General features: G+C 42.7%; 1 protein-coding gene across 1 annotated transcript; it reads left to right on the forward strand.

Moving 5' to 3' along the window:
• The first annotated feature begins 1,001 nt into the window (after window positions 1-1,001).
• Window positions 1,002-13,034, forward strand: LOC139404689 (phosphoenolpyruvate carboxykinase, cytosolic [GTP]-like). The gene is made up of 10 exons (XM_071147295.1): window positions 1,002-1,655; window positions 5,704-5,916; window positions 6,246-6,430; window positions 6,870-7,076; window positions 7,280-7,467; window positions 7,880-8,042; window positions 8,797-9,012; window positions 11,087-11,224; window positions 11,463-11,558; window positions 11,996-13,034. The coding sequence occupies exons 1-10, from the start codon at window positions 1,624-1,626 to the stop codon at window positions 12,463-12,465; spliced, it is 1,908 nt and encodes a 635-aa protein (XP_071003396.1). The 5' UTR covers window positions 1,002-1,623; the 3' UTR covers window positions 12,466-13,034.
• The last annotated feature ends 1,590 nt before the right edge of the window (window positions 13,035-14,624 follow it).

Here is a 14,624-nt window from a genome sequence, read left to right on the forward strand (position 1 = left end):
TTCAAATGGCTTTTTTTTTTTTTTTGCCAGCAGCAGCATTTCTGAATGTTCTCTTTGATAACCAAGGACTCTGCATCTGTGGGCGGGGGAGTGAATGCATAAATAGTGCATGGTGTTCTCCATAATATGGCGGCTGATTCTGCTGGCCATAACCATGGTTTATAGGCGTTTAACCAGTGGTACTGGGGGCTCATCTTTCTTTGAACTCTGTCTACCCTACTGTCATTATCTCTCTCTCTCACTGTCCACACAACGTCCCCTTTAACTTTTCCTCTCTCTTTCCCTCTCTAACTTGGAAACATTAACAGGAAATCTGCAATTTGCAACCCTCAGACCAGGCTCAGACATTGCATTGCTTGGTAGATTCTGGACAGAACTGGTCAACAGATCAGAAGCTTTTGTCCCATCCACGAATACAGCTCAGGCATCCAACACATTGAATGAAAGTACAATGAAAAATAGAAAGAACATAGCGGTATCACAGATAGCAAATATCTTTAGATTAATCCCATATACTTTCAGCCTAGTATGCTTCATACTGCTCATAGTTGCCCTTATCAAAATCTAACTAAAGATGCACAGAAGTCATGATAGGTTATGGCATCTACTCATAACGCAGGTGTCAATCATGATGACATAGTCTCAGGAATTTGTCAGGCCTATTTGTCCTACAGGTAGGCCCATGGCAGTGTGTAATAATTTAGGTAGGTCTACTAGTTTATGTAATAACACGTTTGTTGGATAACCTGCATCGCACCAGCTGGATCAAGAGAATTTACGGAGCCAATATTGTCATTTTGAGATATCCTTCCGCTGTACTATTTTTTTTCAATGACTTTGCATTTATTCTGCTGACTCTGCATGTCCCTTTCGAGCACACACCAAAAGCGGACAACTATTTCCCTCAACATTGATTCTCCATAGGTTGTACGTGCCTTACATCCACCACCAGTCACCATTGCTGAAGTATATATGAGGGTCACCAGGGCAGGGCGGCTGTTGTGTCTTAGCGGATACAGGAACTTCAGAGCTTGCATCACCCAGTAGAGGCGGTTTGGTTGGCTGTGAAGGAGGCAGGAGCAGGGATAGGATAGTTGTATGAAATGCGCCTCTTAGTTGTTTCATGCTTTATTGAAAGCGAGTAATTTTAACATAAAATCAGACACCTCGCGGTCCATTTATTTGTTTTCAGATTGTCCTGTTTTATAACTTTTTTCTGAACGGATATAACGAAGATCTAGCTACATCAATAGCCTACTGCTGGATTACTTTACGAAATAAATATACATTTGCGTGTATAAATATATTTATATATGCAATCGGTAGGCTATTCGTTTGCATTAAAGTTATCAACCTAAGCATCATCGTCGACTGCGATGCGCAGAACCTAGATTCAGTCAATGTGTTTGCCTCCGATAAATTGTTACACGTGTTGCAAAGTGCAAAGTTCTTTCATTAGCCTGTACTGGGCAACCTCAGCGGTGCAGTTCTTCTTCATAGACCAATCAGATATGAGTTGTAGTTGGTGCTAAAGGGCACACGACGCTCTTATTCTCTCTCTCTATATATATTTATTTTTTTAGACTTTTATATTTCATTACCCCATTTTAGTATTTTTACAAGATGTCGTGCCTTTTGCTTGGACTTATCAGAAGGTGAGTATCTTAACATTTTGCCATTTCAAACTCAATTTATACCGAACAAAAATATAAACGCAACATGCAACAATTTCAAAGATTTTACTGAGTTACAGTTTATAATAAGAAAATCATTCAATTGAAATACATTCATTAGGGCCTAATCTATGGATTTCTAATGATTGGGAATACAGATATGCAGAATACAGATATGTTGGTCACATATAAAAATGGGCCTCACAATGGGCCTCATGATCTCTAAATGGTATTTCTGTGCATTCAAATAGCCATTGAAAAATGCAATTGTGGCCTGCGTTTGGATGTACTGCCAAATTCTCTAAAATGACATTCGAGGTGGCTTATGGTAGAGAAATTAACATTCAAATCTGTGGCAACAGTGCAGTTTGCATGCCAATTGCACATTCCCTCAACTTCTGTGGCATTGTGGCATTTGACAAACTACACATTTTAGAGTGGCTTTTATTGTCCCCAGCACAAGGGGAACCTATATAATAATCATGCTGTTGATATGCCACACTTGTCAGGTGGATGGATTATCTTGACAAAGGAGAAATTTGTGCACAGAATTTGAGAAATATGCTTTTTATGTGTATGGGACATTTCTGTGATCTTTTATTTCAGCTCATGAAACATGGGACCAACACTTTACATATATATATATATATATATATATATATATAATATTTTTGTTCAGTGTATTTCCTTATTGACCAACCATGGCAGATTATAGTGTAGCCTTCTCAGCAACATTATGGTTTTTCAACATTTTAGAAACTGCAATGGTAGCCTAAAGATGGTATTAAATTAGTTTTCATGAATTAGTAATATCCCTATCGTGGATAGGATACTTTACCCAGTTGTTATTGCTATCTCACTCAAGATACTGTATGTCTGTTGGCAGCAATCCTAGGCAAACATCCTTCTTATGATAGGGTATATGTTTATGGCGGCAAACTCAGGGAATACACACACCCTGTAATATCAGATAAACATCGCAACCTAATATCAAGGATACATAAACAACAGATTAAATGTCCACAAACTAAGGATTTAAATATTCCCATTGTAGAATGGAAGGTCCTATTGAAGAATTTGAGGAAGCACTGAAATGCGAAGCAGTGAGCCATTCATCATCTACATCTTGATGATCAGTTCTGCAATAGTGTCAGACATATAGCACAGCGCACACCGAGAACTCTGTCTTGGTTTGTGTTAGGCAGATTTGGAAGTGCACCAATCTGACCATCCATATTTCAAAAGCTGTTTGCCTCTGAGATAGAAAATGACGGAAAGAATTTAAAGATCCTGTTATAACAAGTGAGAGAGACAGGACGACCCAAAGAGACATGTCCCTCATTTTGAATCTCTTACGTTCCTCCTTCACAACTCTTTCTCTAGGCTTTGGTGACGTCGCACGGAGACTAAAAAAAGTAAATGTGAGCTGTGTTGAGTGCATCTTGTCTTGACAGTCTGGAGAGGATCTATGTCCATGTGTCTGTGCATTTGTGATTGGTGCATGAGTGTTGATACACAATCATAGTGCATTATGGGAGTTAGGAGTTTTAATGACTTCTGCATGTATATGCATGGTGAATGAATGTATTTCCAGTGTGCATGTGCTACGTGCATTTCTGCTCAGTTCCTGAAAATTCCTTGTGGACCAAGCTATTAACATTCAAAATGGGGGAGGGGGGGGGGGGGGGGGGGAGTGTGTGTGTGTGTGGTGCATGGTGATTGGTCTACATTTTGTCCTGGTGTAAATGAGACAATGCAAAGCTCAACCGGGACCCAAAGAGAAGGCCACAGGGGTTGAGAAATGATACATTGTTATGGTCATCGTTGTGCTCACATGTTTATCTCTCCCTAAGTCAGGATAACACTGTAGCCTATTCCTGGTTTTACATTCAGTTTCACAGAAATGTCTGTGGGTGCCCCACAATGGGAAAGCAGGGTGCGCTGGTAATTGAATATAGCTTATAGTTTTTGGTGAGCTACATTGCAAAATTACACAGGCAGACTTGTACTCTTTAAGTTGAACTGTGCTGCTATGGTACTTGTAGTGGGAGCTGGGACTTTTGCCACACCCTTAAATGGAAACGTAAAGAGCTTATACATTACATATGAACTCATGTTATATGTTCAGCACATTCTCTTTCCTTTAAAAAAAAAAGGTTTTTTTATTTTCTTGTAATATTGTGCAGCACGTGTATAGTTTAGATGTTTGCATGACAGAACAAAAGCTCCTGCATTATGCTCAATAGATTTTCAGTGAAGTCTTTTTTATAAGTGGCCTGAAGCATGGCATTCTACACTGAGGAAAAGGTGGAAAGCCTAACCTTTCTCCTCTCCTGGTTCATATTTTTTTTTTTTTGTCTGCTTGCTTGCTCTCTCCCAGTCTGAAGTTTCTCAACACACATCTGATCGACTGCATTCAGAAATGTGTCACTTATAAGAGACTTCATGAACTGGAGAAGATCTTTTAAGATGATGTATCATCACGTAAAGGGTTACACAGTGTTTTAAATAACACTTGTTCCCTGTGATGTTGGGCAAGAATTGTTCTTGGCAATATGCCATTTTTCCATCAACAACATGTTATCTTCTCAGTTTGCACCTAGGGCACTGGGCAGCCTTTAACCCTTCCTTTAGAAATGGCCGTTATGTACACGTCAAGTTTAATGACACCAACGATGCAGCCAATTGGGGCTGGCGGCGGGCTAGCACTTCTACCAGGTAACAGGGAGCCTAGTGGTTAGAGCGTTGGGCCAGTAACTGAAAGGTTGCTGGATCGAATCCCCGAGCTGACAAGGTTAAAAATCTGTCGTTCTGCCCCTGAACAAGGCAGTTAACCCACTGTTCCCCAGTAGGCCGTCATTGTAAATAAGAATTTGTTCTTAACTGACTTGCCTAGTTAAATAAATCTAAATCTTTCCACTAGTAGAAAAGTGTTATTTTTGAATTTCAAGCCAAATAGTCAATGGACCTATAACCATGAGTTGGAATGTGAGTTCAATTGTAAATCAGCTCCCAGAGCCAAAGAGAGCCCTAATCAGTTCCTAGACATGTCAATAAAATTAGTTTAAAAAAAGTTCAATTGAAGAGTGTATCTGAGAACCCATATTGTCATTCTCAGCCTTATTATTGATTTTTGTTCCCCCCTTTTTTTTGTGTGAAGCCATCGTGCCTGGTTTTTCTAGTCAGCTAGTCAGATTGCTCACGCATGTTGTAACTGATTGTGTTCTGCCCTTGTTTATGAACACTGCTGTTAACACACAACAGAAAGCCCCCCCCCCCCTCCCCCTACGTGCCCCTGCCATTATAAAGAGCTCTGAGCTGAAGTCTCAGGTTGCACTGCCCTGGACACAGTTTGCATTAGATTGCCCACTTCCTGCTACTTACTTACATTCTTACTTAGCCTGAGGAAGAGCAGCAAAACCAAACCGCTTAGGAAGATGGCTGCTCTTTCAATGGCCTTTCCTCATGTGAGTCATTTGAGTTTTGAAGGTATGGGATATGTCTCACAGACTTTTAAATCATGAGGAACATGTATGGATCATGAAAAGCTGTTGTAGAATATGTTTAGAAGTAACACATTCACAGTGCGTGCCTTTGTTTGGGGAAACCCTAAAAAGTGCGATCTGAGAAGTGACACTACATTAGTCCATTATTGATGTGTGGATTATTCACCAGCACTAATAGTAGGACTGTAGTGACACATTGTCCTCTAATCTGCTCTCCATAGAATTGCATCCCCGAAACAACACTGAAGAGGTTGATTGTGTGTCTTGCTACCATTATTCATCTCGATACCCAGTATTTAAATGTCGTTTGTATTGTTGCCTATTTTGACACCAGATTTAAATTTGATATCCGTTTTTGGATATTTGTTTATTTATTTATTTTTAAACTGCAAGTTGCTAAATGATGGTAGTACTGCTCCTCTTACAGCTAATATCATGTATTTTATGGTACAGAATGAATACAGTTCACCTTCCTGTCAGCCTCCGTAACACACCCACTCTTACCTCCCGGTGTCTTGGTACAGACGGGGTGGAGTGGGGACATCCGTGGGGGTCCGCTCCTTAGCCTCGATCCCCTCCCTGCCTCCAGCGGTGGCTGACTTTGTGAAGAGGGCCGTGGATGAGTGCAAGCCTGCCAATGTGCATGTGGTGACGGGGAGCGCGGAGGAGTCCGCTCACATCCTAGCTGGCCTGGAGAAAGACGGCATGGTGAAGAGGCTACCCAAGTATGAGAACTGGTGAGTGTTGCTGTGGTGCCCTACCTACTCTATCACCGCTGGGATTGGTGGGACTCTGGCTCTGTATGTTAGGAAGCAGTAAGATAGTGAGCTAAGGTAATGTAGAGAAGAATATAATACATGAACTGTGATTTTTCTGGTTAGTAAAGAATACAAACGTTGAATATGTACATTATTGGGAGTACTAAGTCTGTCAAACTAAGTAATCTGTCTTTTTTAATCACTTTTTCCACTGTGGCCCTGAAGCTCATCAAAAGCCTGTTATTCTCACTCTACCATAAAGAATGATAAGAGAATTAATAGTTTGTTTATGGCCTTTATCTCTGCAGCTGGCTGGCACGTACAGACCCCAAGGACGTGGCTCGGGTGGAGAGTAAGACTGTGATCGTCACCAAGAACCAGAGGGACACCATCCCTATCCCCGATGGGGGGGCTAAGAGCCAGCTGGGCAGCTGGATGAGTGAGGGTGACTTCCAGAAGGCCAGACAGGACCGCTTCCCAGGCTGCATGGCAGGTAGTGGACTGTACACAACCCTCCTCTCCTTCTGGACTCTCTGGAGGTTTACACCACCCTGTCTATAGTTTCAGCTGTCCACACTATATAAATAGTCTGTAATGGAGTGTTATTCTTCAGTCAAATTGGGTTCATCACTCTTTTTTTTTATGCCTATTTTTGCCTACCAGAAAACCGGGCTTAAACCTCAACGTTGAGTCGAGTGTTATAGTGCCATACCACTGAAGTCTAATTAGACAGTGAGAGGGCCAGTAGTCATTAAAATATAAAATGGTCGAATTTAGGATTAAAATGTAGAGTTAAATAATTATCTGAAAAGGGCCCCAAAAAAATTGGAGACACCAACTCTTTTAATCAGATAACTGAGACTCGTCTCTAATGAAAAATAATGTCTAACTCTCAATGTTTTATTTAAATGAACATCCTCATTCTTCCTCAGGTCGAACCATGTATGTGATCCCCTTCAGCATGGGCCCGGTGGGCTCTCCGCTGTCTAAGTTTGGCGTGCAGGTGACAGACTCACCCTACGTGGTGGCCAGTATGGGCATTATGACGCGCATGGGCACCCCCGTCATGGACAAACTGGCACAGGGGGCAGAGTTTGTACGCTGCCAGCACTCCCTCGGTCGGCCCCTCCCACTGAAAGGTACCATTTCACAGAGGCCTTCTCTCGATCTGCTGTCACGCATCACATCCCTTGCATAACCATACACATCCTGCTTTATGCAACTGGTTCAACCACCAGTTGCCTCACTTCATTTAGTCTCTCCATTTACTCTAATTCCATTCACTGCTTCTATACTTATTCATCCCTCCATCACCATTATCCTCCCATGGTCCCCCTCCCAGCTCCCCTGGTCAACTCGTGGCCGTGTAACCCAGAGAAGGTGCTGATCTCCCACCTGCCAGACACCAGGCAGATCCTGTCGTTCGGCAGTGGCTACGGAGGCAACTCCCTGCTGGGGAAGAAGTGCTTCGCCCTGAGGATCGCCTCGCGCATCGCCAAGGACGAGGGCTGGCTGGCCGAACACATGCTGGTGAGAACGGGGAACTGATAGGGGTGAATTCCCTTTATTGGAAGGGTTCCGATAGGAATACTGTACCTTAGACAGGAAAAGCAGACTGGAATATCTGTGCTGACCTGCAATATCAGGAGATGGGTTGCCAGATACAGATCGACAGTCAGTACCGCATACAGCAGCAGGGAGTAGTTAGTTCATCTCTTGTGACGTTCCTACGTTATGGGAGAAACTACTCAATGCAACACTCTCTGTCTGTCTCTGTCTGTCTCTGTCTGTCTCTCTGTCTGTCTCTCTGTCTGTCTCTCTGTCTGTCTCTCTCTGTCTGTCTCTCTGTCTGTCTCTCTGTCTGTCTCGGTCTCTCTGTCTGTCTCTCGGTCTCTCTGTCTGTCTCTCTGTCCTATCTTTTCTGTCACTCCTCCCCCACCAGATCCTGGGCATCACCAATCCTCAGGGAGTGAAGCGCTACGTGGCGGCGGCATTTCCCAGTGCCTGTGGAAAAACTAACCTGGCCATGATGAAGCCTGCGCTGCCTGGCTGGACTGTGGAGTGTGTAGGAGACGACATCGCCTGGATGAAGTTCGACAGTCAGGGTGAGGGGAGGGATACACACTCAACACACACTGACTAGTACAGAGTCGACCCGTAACATACTAGTACAGAGTCGACCCGTAACATACTAGTACAGACTCGACCCGTAACATACTAGTACAGAGTCGACCCGTAACATACTAGTACAGAGTCGACCCGTAACATACTAGTACAGAGTCGACCCGTAACATACTAGTACAGAGTCGACCCGTAACATACGAGTACAGAGTCGACCCGTAACATACTAGTACAGAGTCGACCCGTAACATACGAGTACAGAGTCGACCCGTAACATACGAGTACAGAGTCGACCCGTAACATACGAGTACAGAGTCGACCCGTAACATACGAGTACAGAGTCGACCCGTAACATACGAGTACAGAGTCGACCCGTAACATACGAGTACAGAGTCGACCCGTAACATACGAGTACAGAGTCGACCCGTAACATACGAGTACAGAGTCGACCCGTAACATACGAGTACAGAGTCGACCCGTAACATACGAGTACAGAGTCGACCCGTAACATACGAGTACAGAGTCGACCCGTAACATACGAGTACAGAGTCTACCCGTAACATACTCAAGCTTTGAATTTACTGTCAGGCTATTCATTTCATGGTCAGACATTTTGTACAACCCATTGAAACTATAACCATCAACTCCCTCCTGTTTTAGAGTTCATTGTGCTTCCTTCAGGAAACAAATCCATACATGCATCTCTGTCACTCACTGTCCTAGTCACTTTATTCTCAGGTAAACTCAGGGCAATCAACCCAGAGAACGGCTTTTTCGGTGTGGCTCCCGGCACGTCCCTGAAGACCAACCCTCATGCCATGGCGACCATCGCCAAAAACACTGTGTTCACCAATGTGGGTGAGACCAGTGACGGAGGGGTGTGGTGGGAGGGACTGGACCCCCCTGCCGCAGGGGTCTCCCTGACCGACTGGCACGGCAAATCCTGGAAAGCAGGTAGAGTTGACTCACTGTAGTGCAGTGGGAACCAACCTGAAAGCAGGTAGAGTTGACTCACTTGGAGTGTAGTGGGAACCAACCTGAAAGCAGGTAGAGTTGACTCACTGTAGTGCAGTGGGAACCAACCTGAAAGCAGGTAGAGTTGACTCACTGTAGTGCAGTGGGAACCAATCTGGGTTGGTCCTGTAGTTGTTTTCAATAATTATTTATTTTAGTTTTAATACAAATTAAATATATCTTGGGAGTATTAATTGTATTATAAGCTATTTTACATTACTTTTCACAATGCAAATAGTTTATTATCATAGTAATAATAATAAGCCCTTTAAGCTGGAATCTTTAAATGAAACAATGTTTTGGTAAAAAGCTGAGTGATGGACCTGGAGAAATGTAACCACTCTCAAATTCAAAGCAAGAGCTATGTATGCAAGTACTGTCCATCAAATATATTAAAATAATAGTTTTAACCTTGTGTTGAGGCTATACAGTGTTTGTTTACATTTACTTTGTTTACAAACATTGGACAAGCTTCTACTGTATTTTGGGTTTTGATACTCCCAGTCGAATGTCACGGCCCTGACCGGCTGTGGGGAAAACGACCTGTGGTTACCTAGGTTACCCCATTGGCTCACGGCAAATACTTGACCCTTTTTAAATGCAGTTTTTGTTATCTGCTTTTTTTAAAGTCAATTACAAAACTACATTTAAGAGAAGTACAAGATGACTTTTTCAACATTGCTTGATCCCGAGCATTCTCACTACTTAGATTAATGTAATATTGACTGTAGGGATTCCTTCATGCCCCTTTTCATGACGGTGCTAGCAGCCACGTGACTGGAACATTAAGCTGAACAAGACCAACAACACAAACAAACAGACTATACAGCTAGTGAGTGGAGTTACAAATCGACTAAAACAAGTGAAATGTCTTACCTGTGATGAAATGTTCCCCACACCCATAGATACGTGTAGCCTACTTGGACATCGGGCCCCCACATTTCCCACGCCGAATAACCTGTAGCCACAGGACTCTTGTCGCAGGCTTCATTTCCCTATGTGGGAGCATTGCCAACCGTAGGTCAGGATCTTTGACCTGGTTACATGTACATTGAACAATGAAGTTGTCTCTTTTACAATGGGGTTCAATGGGAAATAATGTCTGTTTTCCCCAATTTGTGGGTTTAGTCGAGGGAGAATTACATCTTATGACGGGAATATCTACTTGGGGTATCGGGTATGACAGTTGAACGAAGCTCATGAGGATTATATTCTTCAAGAATTACTGTGTATATATCATTCATTTATAAGTCCCAAAATAGATGTAGCAACTAAGGATTCCAGCTTTAATTTGTTACATTCACTGCTAAAATGGACTACTGAGAAATTTGATGTAAAAAAATATATATATATCTGCGACTCCGCAAATGGTGGTCCTTGAGCTTTTGGCTGTGATTTGGTGGTCCTTGAGCTTTTGGCTGTGATTTGGTGGTCCTTGAGCTTTTGGCTGTGATTTGGTGGTCCTTGAGCTTTTGGCTGTGATTTGGTGGTCCTTGAGCTTTTGGCTGTGATTTGGTGGTCCTTGAGCTTTTGGCTGTGATTTGGTGGTCCTTGAGCTTTTGGCTGTGATTTGGTGGTCCCCCGAACCAGAAAGGTTGGGAACCTCTGCTGTAAGTCTTAATAGTGACACCTGGTGACAAGGCATGATACTATCCTTTTGTTGGGAACCTCTGCTGTAAGTCTTAATAGTGACACCTGATACTATCCTTTTGTTGGGAACCTCTGCTGTAAGTCTTAATAGTGACACCTGGTGACACGAAATGATACTATCCTTTTGTTGTCATTGGCTTGAGAAAGTACTGCATCACTTTTCTACTGCTGTCTCTTTCTAAATCACCACATAGCATTTATCCATGAATCTATTAGTGTTAATTATAATGTAATCATGTTTCTAAGTGATTTATTTACATACAATCAAATCAAAATGTAATATAAATGTTAATGTCCTAATTCTATTCATTTTTAACATTATAATGTGTTCCAATCATATTCACCCTTTTTCTCTTCCTCACAGGAGACTCTGCCCCGTGTGCTCATCCCAACTCCAGGTTCTGTACCCCGGCGGCCCAGTGCCCCATCATCGACCCCCAGTGGGAGAGTGACGAGGGTGTGCCCATCGATGCCATCATCTTCGGGGGCAGGAGGCCAGAGGGTGATTGGCCTCTATTGATCCAATGACTAAAACATTGGTTTAGTGGACCATCTAAGATTACCACTATATATTTTCATACTAGCATCTAGTGTTGTAGCTAGTGTTGTAAATTATACAGTTTTGGTTAATGTAACGAGAACAAATACAAATGATTCCCTATGATGACTGAATTGACATTCTTATCCAATGTGTCACTTTGGGACACTGTTACACTGTTGCTCTGACCTCTGTTTCCCAGGAGTCCCTCTGGTGTACGAGTCGTTTAACTGGCGCCACGGTGTGTTTGTAGGAGCCTCTATGAGGTCTGAGGCCACAGCAGCTGCTGAGTACAAAGGTACAGAACCTCATTAACCACATTAAAGAGCTTTTCAAAGTTAATTCAATCATTTAATTAATGTTTCTGGCTCCCGAGTGGCAGCGGTCAATGACACTGCATCTCACTGGTGGTTCGAATCCAGGCCGTATCATAACCGGCCATGATTGGGAGTCCCATAGGGCGGTGCACAATTGGTCCAGCGGCATCCTGCTTTGGCCGGTGTAGGCTGTCATTGTAAATAAGAATTTGTTCTAAACTGACTTGCCTAGTTAAATAAATGTTAAATACAGAACAGTTCTAACATTTAAGTGGATAGGAGCTGTCTATAGAGTAGACATTAACCTTAGAGAGGTTTTTACTATCACCTGATATGATGGTATACTGTTGTCCCTGATTCCTCTGTGATAATGTAGAAAACCATGACCTTTTGAATATATATATATTTTTTTCTCCAGGCAAGGTTATCATGCACGACCCCTTCGCCATGCGCCCCTTCTTCGGCTACAATTTCGGTGACTACCTAGCCCACTGGCTGAGCATGGAGACCCGCAAGGGCGCCACCCACCTGCCCAAGATCTTCCATGTCAACTGGTTCCGGAAGGACCCCATGTCGGGCTCTTTCCTCTGGCCGGGTTTCGGTGACAACGCCCGCGTTCTGGAGTGGATCTTCAAACGCTGCGGCCGCGAGAGGGAGGACGAGGCGGCCAAGAAGAGCATGGTGGGCTGGGTGCCACTGGAGGGAGCCATCAACCTGCAGGGACTGGGCAGCAAGGTGGACATGGGTGCCCTCTTCGACCTGCCCAAGGCCTTCTGGGAGAAGGAGACCCAGGAGCTGAGGGCGTACTTTACCCAGCAGGTGGGAGCCGACCTCCCCCAACAGGTGGAGGGAGAGCTGAAGGCTCTGGAGGACAGGATCAGGAATTGAGAGGTGGAGGGACCAGATGATTCAGAGAGAGAAAGTATTGACTATTGGACATTACACTACGCTGATGCTGCTAAATGATATGGTAGTACTGACAAAAAATTACTAACAAGCTAATTTCAATTTTGTGGAAACTGCTTTGCCTATATGTGGGTAGATGTAAACCAAAGTTTCTAAATTGTAAGAAAATACAATGAGATGATGTGACTGCATCACTGAAGAATGCAGTTCATGCTACCACACACTGTCAGTGGCTATATCAGTAGGTTTTAGGTGATGGAGCAGAATCGGTGTTTAGCAGTACCTTACTGACATCTTGCAAAGAAGTATAAAGGTATTGGATGTTTACAAGCTTTAGCCCAAATAATCTAATCTAATCAGGACAAGCTTAAATATCCATATTCATTTAAACATTTTTAAACAGCATTTTTTTTGTCACTTTTGTATTGTTTCCAATAAAAATGATTATGAGCTAATGTTTACACATGAGATATGTAACATGTTGGACCAATAAAAATGATTTAATGTCAAGGTTTTTATTACAGTGCAATTAATAAACAACCTCAAATTCAGCCTCAATTGTGTCCGTTGATCAACACCAAACATAACTGACATAACTCCCCAAAATATATAAATTAAAAATTTGTAAGTAATGGTAATATTTAAGATGAATAAAGTTCAGATTCAGTTTAGAGTGATTCATATAATGTTCAACATATTCATATATTTGACCTTTCTGTTACATGATTTCCAGTGTGCTGTTTGTAACACTTGGGTTGATGGTCACTAGACTCAATGCTGTATGTTGTGGATTATCAATCAAATGTATTTATAATTCCCTTCTTACATCAGCTGACGACACAAAGTGCTGTACAGAAACCCAGCCTAAAACACCAAACAGCAAGCAATGCAGGTGTAGAAGCACGGTGGCTAGGAAAAACTCCCTAGAAAGGCCAGAACATAGGAAGAAACCTAGAGAGGAACCAGGCTCTGAGAACCAGTCCTCTTCTGGCTATGCCGGGTGGAGATTATAACAGAACATGGCCAAGATGTTCAAATGTTCATAGATGACCAGCATGGTCAAATAATAATAATCACAGTGGTTGTCGGGGGTGCAACAGGTCAGCATTTCAGGAGTAAATGTCAGTTGGCTTTTCATAGCTGATCATTCAGAGTAACTCTAAACTCCTGTTGAGAGGGTCTCCTGGAATATGTGTGTTGTGTCCTCTTCATGACTCTATTGGTGTGTTTGGACAAGGATAGTTTGTTGGTGTTTGTGAACACCAAGGAACTTGAAGCTCTCAACCTGCTCCACTACACTACCCCGCTCGGGCCCTCCTTTTCCTGTAGTTCACTATTCTCTCCTTTGTCTTGAGCACGTGGAGGGAGAGGTTGTTGTACTGGCACCACACTGCCAGGTTTCTGACCTCCTCCTTAGACTGAACCAGGTTTTTCTCTAGTTTTGCCTGTGCTTAGCTCTATTCCATTTATTTTTATCCTAAAACACTTGATGACAAGCATACCCATAACATATTGCAGCCATCACCAGGCTTGAAAATATGAAGAGTGTACTCAGTGATATGTTGTGTTGGACATATAATTATTTTCTTTGCCAAATGTTTTGCAGATTTACTTTAGTGCCTTATTGCAAACAGAATGCATGTTTTGTAAAATTGTTATTCTGTACATGTTTCCTTCTTTTCACTCTGTCATTTAGGTTAGTATTATGGAGTAACTACAATGTTGTTGATCAATCCCCATCCAGTTTATCCAATCACAGCCGTTAAACTATGTAACTGTTTTAAAGTCACCATTGACCTTATGGTGAAATCAGTGGAGGCTGCTGAGGGGAAGACAACTCATAATAATGTCTGGAACGGAGCAAATGGAATGGAATCAAACACATGGAAACCATGTTGGATGTATTTGGTACCATTCCACCTGTTCTGCTCCAGCCATTACCACGAGTACGTTCTCCCCAATTAATGTGCCACCAACCTCCTGTGGGTGAAATCCCTGTGCAGTGTTTTTCCTCTCCGGCGACTGAGTTATGAAGGACGCCTATATCTTTGTAGTGACTGGGTGTATTGATAAACCATCCAAAGTGTAATTAATAACTTCACCATGCTCAAAGGGATATTCAATGTCAAATGTATTTTATT

This window comes from Oncorhynchus clarkii, unplaced genomic scaffold (assembly GCF_045791955.1).
Source record: "Oncorhynchus clarkii lewisi isolate Uvic-CL-2024 unplaced genomic scaffold, UVic_Ocla_1.0 unplaced_contig_13633_pilon_pilon, whole genome shotgun sequence".
Lineage (NCBI taxonomy): Eukaryota > Metazoa > Chordata > Actinopteri > Salmoniformes > Salmonidae > Oncorhynchus > Oncorhynchus clarkii.